This window comes from Phalangium opilio, unplaced genomic scaffold (assembly GCF_054372755.1).
Source record: "Phalangium opilio isolate 3A_F unplaced genomic scaffold, DU_Popi_V2 ptg000089l_1, whole genome shotgun sequence".
Lineage (NCBI taxonomy): Eukaryota > Metazoa > Arthropoda > Arachnida > Opiliones > Phalangiidae > Phalangium > Phalangium opilio.
In genome coordinates, this window is record NW_028324194.1 from 2,423,237 (window position 1) to 2,443,491 (window position 20,255).

At 38.2% G+C, this 20,255-nt stretch overlaps 1 protein-coding gene and 2 non-coding genes across 3 annotated transcripts; all 3 read right to left on the reverse strand.

The window, feature by feature from the left end:
• Positions 1-8,893: 8,893 nt before the first annotated feature.
• Positions 8,894-8,975, reverse strand: TRNAS-GCU (transfer RNA serine (anticodon GCU)). Its single transcript has one exon. It is a non-coding gene; the product is annotated as a tRNA-Ser (tRNA).
• Positions 8,976-9,332: 357 nt separating this feature from the next.
• On the reverse strand, positions 9,333-9,414 carry TRNAS-GCU (transfer RNA serine (anticodon GCU)). The gene has a single exon. It is a non-coding gene; the product is annotated as a tRNA-Ser (tRNA).
• A 1,802-nt stretch (positions 9,415-11,216) lies between these two features.
• On the reverse strand, positions 11,217-14,220 carry LOC149646957 (uncharacterized). The gene is made up of 2 exons (XM_089849569.1): positions 14,162-14,220; positions 11,217-13,119 (listed from the first exon to the last, which is right to left on the reverse strand). The coding sequence occupies exons 1-2, from the start codon at positions 14,218-14,220 to the stop codon at positions 11,217-11,219; spliced, it is 1,962 nt and encodes a 653-aa protein (XP_089705695.1).
• Between the last annotated feature and the right edge of the window lie 6,035 nt (positions 14,221-20,255).

Sequence of the window (20,255 nt, forward strand, 5' to 3'; positions counted from 1 at the left end):
CAAAATCATGGAGCTCGCTCAGCGAAAGTTTCACTTAATACTTAAAATCAATCTAATTCAAATGAATATTTTGGTTTTGATTTAAAACAACATCAATTACTTAGCATTCTGAGCTGTGCTCCAAAATGATATAATTCAGGGTTGCCACAGTACCTGGAAATCCTCTAAAATCTGGAAAAGTCAGGGAATTTTAAAAATTTCAGCAAAGTCAGGGAATTTGATTTTAATGGGTAGAACTTATGGGAATAAGTCTTTATTGAAAGAGTAATGAAAGTTTCTCCTCATGCTCGCTCAACACAGAAAACATCTATGCCCTTATATAGGGCTTAATTACGACACCGACCTTTAAAATATCTTTAATTGTAGAAAATAATTATGAAAATCGGTCATCTCTGAAAACATGTCATTTCAAGTGGCCCTTTATTTAATAGCTTAGTTTGGCCCTATTTAGTCACTTTTTGTTTACGATTTTTAAATTAATTAGTCAGTTATTCAACTAAAATTGAGCGTATGAGTGAGTATCAACCCTGTGGTTATGTAAACAGATCTAGCTTTGAGCTACTGTTTTGTATGTTGTTGCTAGGAGGATTGAGGTGTGAAGTAGATTAGGTAACATAACGTTATACCTTAAAAGAACGGCCTTTTTCTAAATTTGAAAGGAAAACTATTTAGAAAAAGAAAGGATCTCTTATTACAAAATAATTTGCATTTAATTAGTACTGAAAACGAGGACTACTGCTCCATTGATTTAGTGGCGTCTGCTAGCCAGAACCTCTTACCCTTGCCTCTCTCAGCCTGAAAGAATTCAACCAATCACCTAGGGGTAGGATTCGGTTTAGAATATGTCACTAAACCAATGGCGGCATAGTAGTCCTCGTTTTTAAGACTAATTAAATGCCAATAAGAGATCTTTTTTAGCCACATCGTGGCATACGAATGATACCATGAGGCTCTTAGTTTGACCAGAGCCGTAGTAGTAATAGTAGTAGTGGTAGTAGTTGTGGCCGGGGTTTTCGCTTTCGTTAGTTTTTAGCTTGAAAGGAACTCTATAGTATATCAACCCACCCATAGATGGAACTGAGCTATGTTACGGTTAGAGATATAATTTTAATTAAAAATCTCTAGGTAACACCCGGGAATTGAACCCGGGTCGCTTGCGCAGTAGTAAGACACTCTACCACTGTATCATGAGAGCTTGACAGAAAGAGCGAGTTGAGGGAGGGCCCTATTTATTTGCGGGGTCGGATACTTCTGAATTTGCGTCTTTTGGTCTTTATATTTCTTTTCTTTTTATGTATGTGCTAATTAAAGAGATAACGATGTGGCTACTATTAAGACCCAGCCCTTGGGCCATCTTGTTTCATATATTTTTCCTTTTATATTTCGAAAAAGGCCGTTCTTTTAAGGTATTATGTTATGTAACCTGAACTTATTTCCTTTAAGCCAAGCCAGACGATGACCGATGACCGATGACGATGTGCGCGAAATTAGCTGCGCGGCATAGAATCTCCCAGAACGAATGAAACGGGGGAACCCATAGTAGTAACTGGGGGTAACCATGGCCAATAATCTGTAAGCGCGTTTCAATGGGGAAACAAGTCTCGTTTGTTTGTGGCCCAGGGTACACCATAAACATGCGAGGCTAGAAACCTATTCAAGAGGGCCGGTAGGCCCTTCTAGATAAGATCCCACACCCTCCCGTAATGTTAAATGAAAATTCACAGATTTTCGCCGATTTTCCCATAGGAATAACATGGGGTTTTTGGTGCTCCTGTACATCGAATCATTTAAAAACTAAAGCTAAGTTACGTTTCGGAATACTTTCAAATTAACAAGTAACTTTTCAAGGTGTGCCTTTTTCTAGTTTCATCAAAATTAATTAAGTCTAAGTATGTTAATTTAATTAAAAATGTAAGTACCTCAAAAGATTATTCTACAGCAGACGACGCTAATTGTTCATTACTCTACAGTAGACGACGCTAATTTGCCCTTTCACCGCCTTGAAACTTTAACTTGATATTTTTCAATAAATATAACACTATATATATTAAAAATTTCTCTGGCGGGTCTATTTTTCGTTTAATTATGTGTCTCGGTTGAAATTCTATACTTAAGATACCTTTTTAATTTATATTTTAGATGTTAGTTTCGACCAAGGCTTAAGTTGCCTTACTTAGGCCATGGATTTATAATAGAAGCTTACGCTTCATGGATATTTCACTGTAGCCTTCAGTAAGGCATAAGGATAGATGGATCAGTGTTGGAAATAAGGATTTTTTAAACTGGACCTGTGGCCTAGGTATTTTAATTAAAATAACTGGCCACGGTGCCACTCACTGTAAACGTACAAGGGCAGTGAACGCAATGTCATGGATAATTGTAATCGTAGAGTGGACTGTAAAAGATACGGATTTGATAGTTTAAAAATCGTGGCAGGATGTTGGTTTTGAAGTTGACTATAAAGCTCGGGTTCTAAAACGAATTGTGAGCCGTATCTTTTAAGAATTTGAAGAAGTGTAGAACCATTTTTAACCTCGTTCTAGAAGTGAAAAATTTCGCATTTCAGGCAAAAAATTGTTTTATAATAGATTAATACAAATGCAGACTGAAGGAACAGATATTATATAAAAAAGGACTTGGTTTGCCCAAGCCTAAAAAACAAAACGATAAGAGTTTTTTCCAGTTGACTGAAGCGCGGATATTTTATTTTTCTATATAATTTTAAAGACAATCCCTATTTTACTACTCTTTAGAATTTAATTCAATCTCCTGATTTTACTGCTAATGGATTTATTTCCTATAAATTAATTGAAATAAAAAATTACTTATCTCAGATTTTTCAACAATTCCATTTTCGTAAAATTTTATCATGAAAAATCTGAGATAAGTAATTTTTTATTTCAATTAATTTATAGGAAATAAATCCATTACCAGTAAAATCAGGAGATTGAATTAAATTCTAAAGAGTAGTAAAATAGGGATTGTCTTTAAAATTATATAGAAAAATAAAATATCCGCGCTTCAGTCAACTGGAAAAAACTCTTATCGTTTTGTTTTTTAGGCTTGGGCAAACCAAGTCCTTTTTTACATAATAAATGTAAGATCCGCTACCACATTGGAGCTCGTAATGCTAAATAATTGCCTAAGAGAGTACATTAGCGCCACGTAATTAATTTACAGCAGTTTTCCTGACTTCGGTTGGACTGCGACATATTTTATATCTTAGTTAAATTATAATATGTATTTAATTGGTTCGTTTGGTCTAGGGGGTTTAAATTAGACTATCGGCGTGATAATTAAAAGTACTTATCATTGATATAAATTGAAGTAATTTAAAGGCTATTAAGGTTCAAAATAGGGATAAGAATTTCATGATCTCATTATTGCTTAGTTAATTTAATTTATTTTTAATTAATTTAATTTAATTTAGCTTCAAAAATATTGTACATGTTATATAAAGAAGAATACTCCTGCACACTTGAGCCTCCCATTTTAAGCTTAGCTTGTGGTTGGGAGGCGCAGTTTGAGTAATACAGTCTTTTTTTTGCTCTCTTTTTTGGGGATTAATGAGTTAATTTTGAATAAAGTTCACAATCTATAACAAAAACTCTAAATTATCTATACCTTAAAGCCAAGGTTTTTGAGAATAATTTTCCATCGGTTAATTTTTTTATATTAGGGTCTAATTTATTAAATAATTTTGCTCCTATTTAGCAAGCGTTTCTCTGGAATATGCTAGTGTTAGCTCTTGGTAATCTTACATTGAGGGCCGCAGCATACCTCGTATGATAATTTGATGTATGAATAGCAGGCTTACTTTTAAAGTAGTGTATTAAAGCAGCTTTCGCGTATAACATTTTTATTTTAAACACATCAAATTCTTGGTAAATCAATTCTGTGCTATAGAACCATGGTTTTTTCAAACAAACCCTGATCACACGGTTTTGTAGGGTAACGAGAGGTTGTAAGGTGATCAAATGGGCACTACCCCAGCAAATAACACCGTATTCAAGGTGGGATTGCTCTATACTATGGTAGACGCATCTCAATGTTTTTAATGTAAGGTTATTTATAGAGGTTTAATAGAGCGTAAAGAAGTGATTTAAAGGAATAGTGACCTGATTTAAAAATTATCTCAAATCTATAGAAAACCTTACTTTATTGAGAGTTTAAACTCTTCTGATTCCAAAAATATGCTTGATTAATATTTAAATATGAGAGAAAACACAGAAAAAACACTTCGAAAACTTGAAATTGGGGGCAAAAGCAAATTTGCGGAGAAAATTTTTGGCGGACTTTTCTCCTTGCTACGTCACTCACGGCATCTCGCGGTAAAGCCAAGCGCGAGCAGAGACAAGGGAGTTGAGATGGGTTGGAAATGATGATGGGCGACCTGCGGCACCGTATCTCTCCCAATGTACCTCGCGCACGCCCCTACCCTTCGGTAGGCGATTGCTAAGTGCTGCCGCGCAGCGCCATTTTAATTGTATGAGAACTAGCTTCTATTTTTAAGATAGAGGGAGAGCCCTTTACAATTTCGTCCAGTACGACCCTACTTAACCGCTGAGGATGTTGGGAGGACTACGGTGCCGTAGGTGGGGGTACACAGGCACCGCTATAGGTATGGGGGTTTCCACTCCATTTCTCTCTCCTTCAAGGCGCGAGCGCCCGAGACTCCCGAGTATACCAATGACGCGCGAATCTGAATAAAATAGGCTTAACGCGGCGCTGAGACACTAACAGGCGTCACGTGAGCGACATCTAGAGAGAAAATTTCTTCTTACTACGTCATCAAGCAAAACAAAATTTTAACTAGGCCTTTTCCAAACGCAAAACTTTGATTGCAATTTTATAAATTGCTACGAAACCAAATACAAAAGTAAAGATATCATAATAAACTAGATTTTTCAAGGATTTTTTTCGTATTTTAAGTTAGTTTTAGCAATGCCAATGTTAGCTTTAGCAAAGGTTTCTTCCCAGGGTTTCCCTATATATATTTGAGCCAAATCATCCGCAAAAGCAACTGTGTGGTCCGATATATCAGCTTCACATATGTCATTTATATAAATCAAAAATAGCAGTGGTCCCAGAACCGTGCCTTGTGGTACTCCGCATTCGTATAATAAATAATGCTATCGTTACCTGCATTTGCAACTTTCTGGGAATAGTAGTTCCATTTGATGCGCCGTATTAAACTTTTTAATTTATTTTTCTAAGATACAAAGTGGGCCTTTAAATTTTCATTGAAAGGCTCCTTTTTATGCGGTGTCGTCTTAGTTTCTCCCTCTTTGTTATGCTAGTTACTAAGCCATTTGTGATCCGGGGTTTCAATTTTCGACATTAATTTGGGTGTACATACTCATCTCTTGGTTTTTGAAAGCTCAACATAAAATTTTTACATTGTCTACGAAATCTTCGAGCGTGCTATTCACATCATTTTTTATAGACATTTAACCATTAAGTTTCCAAAGAGATCAGCAATTTTAATTTATCATAATTAATTGATTTTAAAATTTGGGGGCATTTACTGGGTTTGGGGTCTCTCAGTGTCATATTTAGTTCTATCACAATTGAAAAGTGGTCAGTAATAGTTAAGTCCAAAATATATGCCTGGGCCTTAATACTCGGTTGAGTCTTATCGAACATGTGTTCAATGCAGGTTTCTGAAATATTTGTGGATCTAGTTGGATCATTTATGTAAGATGCATAACCGTAAGAGAATAGTATTTTTAAATATTCCAGAGTATTATTGCTATTTTTGTCCATTATATCAATATTTATATCACCTAGTATTAGACAATTTTTTTGATTGCTATAATCGGCTAAAGGTGGAATTCATAAACGTTGGACGCAACGCAATTTAGTACAGGCAAAGGCAGGGCGTCGTGCGCAAAAGGCGGAAGTTTGCGCACGACGCCCTACCTTTGCCTGTACTAAATTGCGTTGCGTCCGACGTTTGTGAATTCCACCTTAATTCCGCTTCAAAATACAGTTGAAAAGAGTTGCAGTCAGAGTTTGGGGACCAGTAAATTGCCAGTATCCTAAACATTGAGTTTTCAAGAAGAAGATCGAGCTTAAGGCAATTTGATGCCCCAATGGTTACAGGAGTACAATTTGCTTTCAGATTTTCCTTCACAAACACCATAATGCCATCACACCAGAAGAAAATTTTCTTCTGATCACACTTATTATTATTATTATATGATACATAACCTGGGTATCTGAAAATAATCAATATTTACTCCCTCAAGCCAACATTCTGTTAAGACAATTATGCTGAACATGTTTTTTAAACTATTTAGGTAGATTATTAATTGATCAAAGTTTTTATTTAAGCTTCTAATGTTCAAATGAAATTTTTTTGGGGTAACGGCTAGTGTTTTGCGATGTATATCAGCAGATAGTTTGTTATCTTGGGTGTACTTATGAAAAACAATTATTAGTTTTAATTTAGATACAAAAATATTTTGGAGGAAAAGTGGAGTGGAGTAAGTGTTATGTAGTTCTATTCTGTTAATAAAGTCTCTAAGGCTCGACCATTTTTTACGCGAATAGCTCGATCACCTTCTTTTTAACGGAGGAATATTTTACCGTCACTAATCCAGCAGAATTTTTAATCGTTTTTAAGGGTGAATTGCTTGGAATATAGGAGTTCTTTATTTTCAAAAGTTAAGTGTTCATTTAAATATATCCTATCGTCACCAAAATCTTGATGGATGTCACTCGCCATTAGGCCTTTAGTTTCTAGTAGGCAATAATAAGTTGGTTTTTAATTTCCTCAGATTTGCATGTGACAATAATAATTCTGGGAGTTTGCTTTTCTAAAATAGCTTTCGGATTTTTCGGAAAACGCACTGCATTTAGCAAATGTCCTTGGTTTACAACTATATCGAGCACGTAACTTCGTGATGCGTACAGGTAAAAGTCTGAAATTTTGCTTGCCGCAAGGACTGTCAATCGTAGCTATAGTTTCCAAATTTCAAGTTCCTACCCTATATACTTTTCGAAATATCGCAGGTGAAATTTACCTTATTTTGTCACTCACTCACTCACTCACTCACTCACTCACTCACCGATCATCAAAATTCTAAGGTACTTCTAGGGGAGATAGAATCTTAAAATTCATGTTTTAGTTTTCATTTATTTTATAAAGCACAGAAAAATTAAAACATCCCGAAATTTTTATAAAATTGTTCTTTAGTTCTTTATTTTAAAACTAGATGGCGCTGCAGTCTTTTCAACAGAAATAGTGTGTGTTCTTGATGAAAGGACGTAATGGTCCAAAGTTATCCGAAAGTTAAATATATATTAAAGCTAATAGGAGTGGTAGTTTAAAAGAAATGTGTCGTAACTGATACTACATTCTTATATCAGGATATCGCGTACAATCGTTATTGCATATTCTCTGCGGGTCGAAAGGGGTAATTCAGCGTAAATATGGACAAACATTAGCGATTATATTGGCAAACGAAGTACCACGAGAGGGTCTTGTTTTAATATAACTACCGAAGTATAACGAGAGGGTCTACAAAAAGAAGTGAGATCCTATGAAAAACATTAGCATGTACAAAAATGGGCCAAGCCTCGCTTCGTACCCTCTCCGCCGTAAAACGTTCTGAGATCCCATGTAAAGCCAAGTCTGCCCTTTTGCTCTCATTCAATCGCCAATTGAACAATTATGCTATAAATTAAGTCCTTTTCCTAATTAATAACCAATATTCTTTGACTCTATCATTATTATACATCTTTGTTCGTATCAAAAATATCGTGACTTGGCAATCGCATGTTATTAAACGTGTACATAGGGTTATGCATAACTCGCCTTATAAACTTGTACGTATCCCCTCGACCATAAACAATTTAGTGAATATCCCTTCGATTATTTTAAAATCGGCTACGATTTAGTGAATATCCCTTCGATTATTTTAAAATCGGCAACGATTTAGTGAATATCCCTTCGATTATTTTAAAATCGGCAACGATTTAGTGAATATCCCTTCGATTATTTTAAAATCGGCAACGATTTAGTGAATATCCCTTCGATTATTTTAAAATCGGCAACGATTTAGTGAATATCCCATCGATTATTTTAAAATCGGCAACGATTTAGTGAATATCCCTTCGATTATTTTAAAATCGGCAACGATTTAGTGAATATCCCCTCGACTTCCTTTTAATATTACTTACTTGCGATTGCCAAGTCACGATATTTTTGATACGAACAAAGATGTAGAACAATGATAATGTACTTTCTCTTGTATTGTGTTAGTTTTTTCATCAAGGTATCTATTTTTTTTTATATCCGTTAACTCCCAAGCGTACTTTTCCATGTCCTTCACGAAGACGTCTATTTTGCCTGAGCAGTAATTAATTAATTGATACCCCAAAAGCTGCCATTTTCTTGTCAATTTCATCTAAGTTATCCAGTTTACGGTTTATTTGACTCAAAATGTCCTCCGTACTTAACTTTTGAATATTTTGATGGGATTGATTTGCTTCGTTGCCAAATTTTTACAGTCGTCGCACTTCCAAATGGACTTTTTAGATCCTAGTTTTCGCAAGTAGTCGTCAGATTTTAAACTCGTACATTTAGCGAGTACATAAAACGACGGAGAGGTTCGAGCTCGCGAGGGCAGAGACCCATATATTAGCAGTCCATCGCCATAACCACTCGGCCATCCCTTCCTCGATTAAAACTAGATTAATCATTTTGCCTGTATTTGTGTTCAAAAAAAAAAAAAAGAAAAACTGGTTAAAACGACGGAGGCGGGATTCGAACTCGCGCGGGCAGAGCCCAATAGATTAGCAGCCAATCGTCTTAACCACCCCGTCCTCGATTAAAATGAGTTTAACCATTTTGCCTGCATTTGTGTTCAAATCAAACCGGATAAAACGACGGAGGCGAGATTCAAACTCGCGCGGGTAGAGCCCAATGGATTAGCAGTCCATCGCCTTAACCACTCGGCCACCCCGTCCTCGATGTAAAACTGGTTTAATTTTTTTGCATGAATTTGTGATTAAAACAATCCGGTCAATCCGGTTAAAACGACGGAGGCGAGATTCGAACTCGCGTGTGCAGAGCCCAATGTATTAGCAATCCATCGCCTTAACCACTCGTCCAGCCCGTCCTCGATTTAAAACTGGTTTAATTATTTTGCCTGAATTTGTGATTAAAACAATCCGGTTAAAACGACGGAGGCTAGATTAAAACTCGCGTTTTAGAGCCCAATGTATTAGCAATCCATCGCCTTAACCACTCGGCCATCCCTTCCGCGATTTAAACGAGTTTAATCATTTTGACTGCATTTGTGTTCAAAACAAAACGGATAAAACGACGGAGACGAGATTCGAACTCGCGCGGGCAGAGCCCAATGGATTAGCAGTCCATCGCCTTAACCACTCGGCCACCCCATCCTCGGTGTAAAACTGGTTTAATCATTTTGACTGCATTTGTGTTCAAAACAAAACGGATAAAACGACGGAGGCGAGATTCGAACTCGCGCGGGCAGAGCCAGGCCCGTAGCCACGGGGGGGCACCAGGGGGCAATGCCCCCTCAAAAATATATCCTGCCCCCTCAAATAAGATTTCGGTTTGCCCCTAAATGCCCCCTCAAAATTTTCCAATGCCTTCTTATCAAACTAACTTTGCCCCTGTAATGAATATTTTCATTTTGATACACAAATATTCAAGCTATTTAGAATGTATATCAACATATTTCAGACTTTATTGTCTTTACTTGTGTATATTCCTGATACACTTGGATTTTTTCACTTGATATATTCCTGATTCATTTGTATGTTTTAAATTCACTTTTGATATGTATCCCTGATACACTGGAATTTTTAGCTTTTTGTGGTTATCCTTGATATATATCGCTGGTTTTGTCATCCAGGACCAAAATATTATGTCGGGGTACAGTGAGGGGTCGGACGTTTTGGAAAAAGTGTTCGGGATTTTGAAATCCAATTTGATTTCTTCGGATTCCGTCGGATTTCGTTTGATTTCAGAATTCGATAAAATCCAATGAATTTCATCGAATTTTGAGATTTTTCCCGTGATTTCGACGGATTTTGCGATTTCTTTGGATTTTGGATTTCGTGAATTTTGTAATGGATTTCACGATTTCTTTACTGTTTTTGTTTCTGATTTTGTGATTTCGCTTCTGATTTCGTGATTTTTATGTTGATTTCGTGATTTCTTTGTTGATTTTTTGTTTTTTTTCTGATTTTATGATTTCTTTAATGTTTTGTGATTTCGTTGCTGATTTCGGATTTTTTATTTGATTTCGAAATCAGCATTGATTTCGGATTTCTTAAGTTGGATTTCACGGGTAGCGTACGGGAGTTCATGAATGACCGACCCCTCGGGGTACAGACTTACATTTGACGCCTCAACAGCGACTTGCGAAGTTGCGAGGCAAACTTTTCCTGCCCTACTGGCGTATTTTCACTTTAACGACGAGCTATGTCACTTGAAAGAAAGTGAAACTTAACTTCCCTAGCCTACGAAAAAGATCTGACTAGAAATTTAGATTTAGAATTGTTTATTAACAATTTATTTATTTTTAAACTTTTTAAAAAAAGTTTGATTTTCAAATGTTAAATGAGTGTCAATAATGAAATACCTGCTTAAATATTTATTGTCTGACATTTTGATATTTATGTTATTCTATAAAAAAAATTCCATTTGCCATGCCCCCTCACAGAAAGATACTGCCCCCTCTGCGTAACTTTTCTGGCTACGGGCCTGGGCAGAGCCCAGTGGATTAGCAGTCCTTCGCCTTAACCACTCGCTTGATTCCTTGATGGAAGTTTCAGCGTCCGCGAAAGCTCGGCGCTGAGGTGCCAACCAAGACCATTTTACATTCTTATGTAAAAGCTCGTGTAGAGGTGCCAATTTTGTCGCGTTATTTGGGAGGAAACGAGTATAATAATTTAGCAATCCCAAGAATGAGCGTAACTGCTCAACATTTGTGGGCTCTGGTGCCTCCATAATAGCTGTCATTTTCGATTCTTGGGGGTGCAGGCCCTCTGCGTCGAGGTGATGTCCCAAGAAATCGACCTGGCTCTGCATGAATTTACATTTGGCTAGTTTCAATTTCAATCCGTTTATCCTCAGGGTTGGTAGAACGTCGTTCAGGCATTGTAAGTGAGCTTTTTGCATGCTTCCCCCAGTAAGATATCGTCCTGGAAACGAGAGACATTTGAATGCTCTCTTAGAAGTGTTTCCATGTGACGTTGGAAAGCGCTGACGACGATGAAATTCCCTGGGGCAATCGTTTATATTTGAACAGACCCTTTGACGTATTGATGACTGTGAATGCTTGTGACGATTCGTCCAGTTGTAACTGGTTATATGCGTCTTTCAAGTCAAGCCTGGTGTAGTATTTGCCACCAGCCAGTTTCGAGAAAATTTCCTCGGCCCGTGGAAGTGGATATATTTCCGTGTCCAGATTGGGATTGACTGTGGTCTTGAAATCCCCGCAAATTCTTATGGAGGGTTTCTTTTCTTCCGTTTCCGTACCCCTACCTCCTGGTTGGGTCTTTTTTACAGGCACGATGGGCGATGCATAATCGGAGAACGAGACCGGTTCGAGTATATCATCATCGACCATTCGCTGTAGCTCTTCCTCCACAGCTGCCTTCATAGCGTAGGGGACCGTTCTCGCTTTGCAGTATTTCGGAATGGAATTTTCCTTTAAGTGCAAATGGACCTTGACGTTTTTCAATTTTCCCAAGCCCGGTTTAAATAGGTCTGCGTGCCTATCCAGAATCTTCTGAAGTTGGGAGGTGTGCCCTTCCTCCTCGAGCGCAACAAGATTGCCTACTTTGGATGGGTTATATATGGATGGTAGAATATTCAAGGATGAGTAAAGCCATGTCCGTCCACATAGGTTAGGTCCTGGTCCATTTACTATAAGGACTGGAAGAATGGTGTTCCTATCCTTATACTGGACTCTTAGCATGGCTTGACCTTCTATCTCGAGTGTGTGTCCCGTATAAGCTTTTAATGGGGCCCTCTTGAAGGGTGATATCTCTGGTTTATACTCCAGTTGGTCAAACCACGAACGTGTGATCATAGAATGACCCGAGCCGTTATCCAGGTCGAAAGGTATACTGGTGTCGTTTACCGTCAAGTTGACTATTTCCGCAGGTGGGACGTAGTAGTCTTCCCGTGTGAAAGTGTTGTCCTCGGTATCGGGAGTTGCTTCAATACTGTAAACTGGATAATCATACTCCGCAAGGGTTGGTGTGTCCTGGATATGATTATTTGATTTTCCAAAAGTCCTGTGACGTACCTTGGACAAGTTTTGAGCATGTGGTGCGGCTGTTCCCAAACACGCAGCCGACAAGTGCCCCTTCTTCTTACATTTATGGCAGATACTGTCAATGTAAGGGCAGTCCTTAGGTAGATGACCTTGTTTGGAGCATCTGATGCATTTTTGATGTGGAATATTGGGTTGAGCCGGTTGTGCCCGTTGGCTTGGAGCTTCTTTTTTCATGTTTGATGTGTTTGGGCGATTACGATATTTTGGTTTATTGTAACCGTGCGATCCATGGTGTCCAATAGCGTTGATGCCATCATTGGTTGTTCCATTCGGGATCTGGACAGTCTGTCTTTTCACCTCATGAGTGTTTCTGGACGCTGTTTCCATTCCCTGAATCGCTTTCAATACATCATCGAGACTGACGTTCTCGTCTTTTTCACATTCTTCGAATATTTTGCCTTGCATTTGTATATCGTTGATGCCTATTACTAATTGCTCTAGTAACCGCTCGTTTAGCTGCGCTCCCCCAAATTTGCAATGTCTCGTGAGTCTTCGTAAATCAGCCATGTAGGTAGCGATCGATTCGTTTGCGTTTCGTCGTCTGTTTGCGAAGGTAAATCTTTCCACGTACTTGCAGGGCTTGGGGTTAAAATGTTTATCCAATTTGTCCACCAAGTTATCGTAAGAAATCGTCTTAATATCTTCCGGGAGGAACAAGTTTGTTAAAAGAGCGAGTTCTTCGGATCCCAAAATAGTAAATAAATAAGGAGCTTTCCGATCAGCCTTCACTTCGTTTACTAAGAAGAAGGAGTGCAACCGTAATGAGAATTGTGTCCAATTTTCTCTTTTACTGTCGAAATAAGGTGGGGTTGTTCCCCCCCCCCCCTCGGCGCTCGCTCAGATACTTCATCGTCGGACATGCTGTGATCTTCTGATTCGCGTAATTTATTGAAATAGGGAAGCAGTAAGATTTGATTGACTTAACTTGGGTGATGGTTCACCATTCCGTGTTGCTAAGCCTCGGTCCCGGAATACAAAAGTATCGTTCTGTTCAGGGCTCTATATAAGGCACTGGTCAAGGCATTTGACTACTTAAAAAAATGCCTTGACTACTAAAATAAATCGAAATCTGGGGGTTCACTAGTCAACTTGACTAGTAAAAATAATGTCCCAAATATTCGTAAACCATGCGTCTCACTAGTCAGTGACTACTAAAAAAAATTGGGATAGGGGGGCCAGTGGCGGCTCAAGTCAAGTGGAGGCCCCAAGCAGTAACCATTTTGGGGCTCCCAAACTCAAGATATTAAAATTAAATAGTTGTTCTAAGATGGAATTTATATAAGAAGGCCTAAAATAGCGTCCGGTGCGCGCGTGATAGTCGACAATCCCCCCTTAATGGGTGGAGAGGGGTGGAAAAGGAGCCGGGACTTAATATTTTATCTTATACCGTCTTTTTTGGGTCACCTGAGAGCGCTCCGAGATCGCTCCAAATTTACGTGTTACGTCATCGCTCTAGCTCGGAGGACCGAATGTAGTTGCTCCGAATGAAAGACAAAAGTTTTTTCAGAGCGGTTTTTGTGACGTCTTCAGGCGCTCCGTCTCTAGACTCGGAGCGGTTGGGATAAATCCGGGAGGAAACCGGGAGTGAGCGACTGGTTCATTGTAAGACGCACCGCCGTCTCGGAGCAGCTCGTTTTTACAGCAAAGAAAAACGCTATATTTTTTTCACCATCTATTTCTTTTACCTTTTCGTTAAGCCTTGGTTTTTGGAACTCACGAAATCATAGGTACACTTGATTCACTTTAGAAACAATTACAGAACGAACGATTTTTACGTTGAGACACATATTCAAAATCCATCAAGTTATGTATGCTCAAAACCTTTAACTAACTTATTCATGGCAATTAAAAGCAACCGTCGTAAAGTTTCAGCACCGCGGGCAGCCTCCATTTTCTGTTTTCTTTGCTCGAGGTTTGCTTTTTCTCCAGTCGGAATCATTCGCGTCCGTATGACCTATCCCCATGGGATCCAATGGGAAAGCGCAGAGCAATGACGGGCATGAAAGGGGTGGGACTTACTTGTCCACTGACACCGGCGTAAAGGTGGGTCCACACTATAGCTTTTTTTCGCGTCGCAAGCTACGTAACGCTGGCGCGCGCGGTACGTTGCTTCGCTCGAATCGTTTAAGGCTAGTTTTCACTGGTCAAAAACGCGGCTGAAAAGACCTTCCGCGGAGTTTGCGTAAAAATATTTTACGTAAAATATTTCGGAAAGCTAGCTATTTTACGTGGAGATGCACGGAATTGAAGTTCTATCTTTCCGCCGTTATTTAAACAAGTTGGGAAAACCAAAATATTACCTCCGTGTCAAGAAGATTATATAAACTTAAGTATCCAATGAAAACGTTATTATGTTTCTGAGTTGGGGTTTCCCATTTTTGTTCTTGTTTTGAAAAATATATCGCAATGCACGGGCCTTGATAGATATAGGAGGCAATGAATGAAATATATCACAATGCACGGGCCTTGATAGATATAGGAGGCAATGAATGAAATATATCACAATGCACGGGCCTTGATAGATATAGGAGGCAATGAAGGAAATATATCGCATGCACGGGCCTTGGTAGATATAGGAGGCAATGATAATCTCTCTCTTTGCACGAGAGGTTTATCTTTAATATTTAAAGGGAAAATGAAAACTGCGAGGCATACTTTTTTATTGTATTGGTTTTGAAATTCTACGTATTCAAAAACCTTAAAAAAAAAGTCTCAGAATTTTAGATTGTAAAAAAATATTTATAAAACACTTCATAAAACCTGAACGATAAATTTCTTCGGAGGAAAAATTTCTACTTGGCGCTTATTTTTGATTTCGTTACGCGACCAATGAGCTGGTGCCATGCCTCGTGACGCTTAACTGACCAATGAGTGAAAATCGTGGATTTTAAAGATGGGGTCGGGCTTAGAAACTCGAACAGCGAGAGTCGCGACGAGAAACTAAGTTGGCCTGGGTTAGTGTACTGTGATTTTCGGAATTCGTAGAACTCCTTCAACTTTAGCCATTTAAAATCTCTTGTAATTTCCAAGGATATAATCTTAATTAGTATGAAATTTTCTTTTAAAATTTTACTTAGTTTAAATATACATTCAAATAGTTTAGTAATTCCGTTTGTTTATAAATTTGCGTCGGCTAAGCCTTTGTATGTGGGATAAACAAACAGTCAGAAGGCATCGTTTAGAACATTTTACTTAGTTTAAATATACATTCAAATAGGTTAGTTATTCCGTTTGTTTATAAATTTGCGTCGGCTAAGCTTTTGTAATGAAGTGTATGGTATGTGGGATAAACAGTCAGAAAGCATCGTTTAGAAAATGCGGTATAGTCATACATCGGTTTCCAAATGACCGAACTGAAATCATAAGTTGGCTTACTGCCATTGGCAAACCTGAAAATACTTTAGTGGCGAATGGCGTGGCGAATGGCGACGGCGTGTGCTCAAATCATTTTTTAGATTCGGATTATCGGTAGGATTTTACTTTACCTACCTAACCCAACCAACACTTGATTCTGACTAATTAGGCCACGGGGAGTTCGAAAAAAATAGTGAAAAAATTCTAAACCCGCCGCAAGTTGGTGAAAAAAATTTTTGAAAATTTGAAAATTGCAAGTACTTACCGCCATTAAGACCGCTACGCGCCTAAACGCATTCTGCCCTCGATCTTGAAAAACTACCCGGGGGGGTAATAATAAGGACTCGCGACGGAAATCAAGGAGCACATACTGCGGAAATATAGCTATGAAATTTTAAACACCCACTGAAACATTTAGAATTCTCATACCAGGATAGAAAAATATTTGAAGCGAGCTCCAATTTTAAAAATAAACAACGATATTTTGCTAAATTGCGTAGATTATTTCGGAAGTAAATAAAGATAAACAATAATATTTTGGAAAAGGTGTAACATTATTTGGGAAGTAAATAAAGATAAACAATAATATTTTGGAAAAGGTGTAACATTATTTGGGAAGTAAATGAAGATAAACCACAATATTTTGGAAAAGGCGTAACATTATTTGGGAAATAAATGAAGATAAACCACAATATTTTGGAAAAGGCATAATATTTTTTGGGAAATAAATGAAGGCATAGAATGATATTTTGGAAAAGACGTAACATTATTTGGGAAGTAAATGAAGATAAACCGCAATATTTTGGAAAAGGCGTAATATTATTTGGGAAGTAAATATAGATAAACAATAATATTTTGGAAAAGGCGTAACATTATTTGGGAAGTAAATGAAGATAAACAATAATATTTTGGAAAAGGCGTAACATTATTTGGGAAGTAAATGAAGGTAAAGCACAATATTTTGGAAAAGGCATAATATTGTTTGTTAAGTAAATGAAGATAATTAGCAATATTTTTGAAAAGGCGGCCAATTATTGGGAAGCAAATGGTGGTGATCAACAATATTTTAAAAAGGCTTCAATATGTTGGAAGAAAGTGTATGTTAAAAATTATACACTACTAACTGCAAAACTGTTTATACCGATGGCTATGCAGTAAAGTGTGGCACTTAGCGTTACCCGAGAAACACCACTTGGAGGTGGCCACACGTCGTTTCTCATGAGGAGTTTTGATAAGGCAGGCCCCCTTGCCTACTGCCGCTACAATCCAACCGGGAGTTTTGATAAGGCAGGCCCCTTGCCTACTGCCGCTATAATCCAACCGGGAGTTTTGATAAGGCAGGCCCCTTGCCTACTGCCGCTATAATCCAACCGGGAGTTTTTATAAGGCAGGCCCCTTGCCTAATGCCGCTATAATCCAACCGGGGAGTTTTGATAAGGCAGGCCCCTTGCCTACTGCCAAAAACTAAGAAAACGTTGCCTTATTCGTCAGTGAATTCGGCAGTGTTTTCTTCGTTTTGGCCAGCAATTAAAAATGCTGGTTCTGTCTCGGGATCGAGAGTAGCCAGCTCTTCCTCCGAGACCCCGATTTCAATTAATTCAAGGCCTTTTTTGCCCGGTCCAGGGTAGCAAGCCTTTACGTCTTCCAAGAACCGAGCAAAATTGGTTCCAGGAGGAAGCCAGTTTCCATCCTGGTCCTTGAAAAATAGGCATCGGTACCAATAAGAAGCCATATAGCTACTTAATGACCTGTCTGTTCTGTGGGACTTAATGGCATCCTTCACGTGTCTATTTCGGTTCTCGATGTTGTTCGTATGGGCGCGAGAATCTTCCGAGTTGACAAACTCGTACTTATGAAGCACGGTAAGGTGCTCCCGAAAGCCCATTAACGTACAATTCATGTACATAGGGGCTCCGTCAGACACGATGATGGACCCAGGGGCTATATATTTTGCCATTTGCGTCCACAGAACAGCACGGGACTTATTTTTCACTTTCAAAAATAGACCATCTTTTGTATCCCGGCAATAAATTCCAAAGATACAAATGGTTTCCCCGGCTAACTCCGCCCCTCGGTTGTATTTGCGAGTATGAAGGTAGGTTTCGTCCACCTCCACAAACAGTCCTGGTCCTCCAATCTGAACTTTGTCGGCCCTATTAGAAATGACAATCTCCGTTACCTCACGACACATGGAAAAATAATCCACAACTGTTCGTGAGGAACATTCACTATGGGTTGTAGCGTCAGTGACGCTCATTTTACAAACCCAAAGGAAAACGAGGAAAAGATTGTCGGTAACCGACAAATTTTGATTATAAAACCATGTGTTTTTGGAGGGGACGAAAGCCTTCACACACTCGGAAACCAAATGATCGGGAACCTTTTTCTTCAATGCCCTTAAAGCCTTTCGCTTGTTGGCTCGAGATTGCCCAGTGGAACATCGGATTACGTATCCAAACCGACTTTGGTTGTTAAACACCCCCACAAGAAATCCATCGATAATTCCATCGTCGGATTTATTTCCGCAAGTACAAGCGATCTTTCTTTCATTGAAAGAAGTAACGCTTGGAACCAAGTCCAATGAAATCACCAGAGTTTTAGCGTCCCTTTCAGATTTGGCCCTTAACTCTTCGTTCATACATGGAAAAAATCCACCCCAATTTTTTAACGAAATACTGTGGAAAAACTGTTCCGCAGTTTCAAAATTAGGGTTTTCAAAAGTTGGATTTTCCATTTTTGAAAATAGGCCAGCCACAAAACCAAATGCTTCCCACCAAAAATGTGTTTCTTCCCACCAGAAATGTCTCTTCCCACCAAAAATATCTCTTCCCAACAAAAATATCTCTTCCCAACAAAATAATGCCACAAAATTGAGTTTTATTAAACCTCTCGCTTAGCTCGCTCAAACGCGTCTGATGAGTAATAAAGAATTGTCTTAAAAGGTCACCTGTTACTTAAAAACGGTTCGCGCATGCGCGAACCGTTGCCATGGCAAAGAAGAAGGTTGCCACGTTACCATGACAACCATTGTGCCGGCGGTGGGTTTGGATGTTTTAAATCTAGAACAAAAATTCATTTTCTCCACGTGAAGTGAAATCCTAAGCTATCCGAACCAAAAACCTAACCGAACCTGCTTCTGCCCACAATAAAAGGTAGATTTAGATCTTTTTTTTTCAAACCATTTATTGAAAAGGATTAACGGTTTGTAAAAATAAAAATTATTTGAGATAAAGTTGATAATTATGGCTTTCAAAAGCAATCGCGTTGCAGCGATGCGAAGGTTGCTAAATGGAAAGGATGTATCTGATTTTAGCAGCGTTCCTGAACATATTGTGTGTGCTTTTTTTGACGAATGCACCATAGAGAAAGAAAGGTGTTACTGGAGTGGCCGATACAATGCCTACAACACGCGTATGTTGTACCGATGTGTAGCACAGAATCCACCAGAGGCGCTACATGTTAAGGTTGGTGCGTACGACTATAGCGCCTTCTATGGTGAAAATAATTTAAAAATATTCAAAGAAACTTTGAAATATTTTAGTACAAATTTTAGTACACAGATGGCAGCACTATATTACGCACCAACCCAAACTTAGGCTGCTCATGGAGCGTCCACTCGGCCACTCCAGTAAAATGCACATACGTAAAAAGAATGCAAGTTGTAGCATTCTGCATATTGAATGGAATATCGGAATACAATTTTTGGCGAATCATTCGTTGGAAAGATTGTTCAAGGCAGGACGAACGTAAGGTTGCAGATCTTTTCATTTACATGAAAAAACCGGAAAATCAGGGTAGATATTATCATAAGTAACATAATATTATTATTATGTTACTTATGATATTATTCATATGATATTCATTCAGGACTTATAAAATATTTGGATGGGGCTACTAGATATTTAGGTTCTCGAATTGAGTCATCTTAATTAATTTATTATTTACCGATTTTCACGAGATTTGGTGGAATTTCAGTAAATATATACGGCAGTAGGCAAGGGGACCTGCCTAAACAAAACTCCCCATGAGAAACGACGTGTGGCCACCTCCATGTGGTGTTTCTCGGGTAACGCTAAGTGCCACATTTTAAGCAAATATTATATAATTTTCCAAATAAGTGACCGCCTTTCCAAAATATGTTGTTTATCATCCCAAATAATGTTACGCCTTTTCCAAAATATTGTGGTTTATCTTCATTTACTTCCCAAATAATGTTACGCCTTTTCCAAAATATTGTTGTTTATCTTCATTTATTTCCCAAATAATGTTACGCCTTTTCCAAAATATTGTTGTTTATCTTCATTTATTTCCCAAATAATGTTACGCCTTTTCCAAAATATTGTGGTTTATCTTCATTTACTTCCCAAATAATGTTACACCTTTTCCAAAATATTATTGTTTATCTTTATTTACTTCCGAAATAATCTACGCAATTTAGCAAAATATCGTTGTTTATTTTTAAAATTGGAGCTCGCTTCAAATATTTTTCTATCCTGGTATGAGAATTCTAAATGTTTCAGTGGGTGTTTAAAATTTCATAGCTATATTTCCGCAGTATGTGCTCCTTGATTT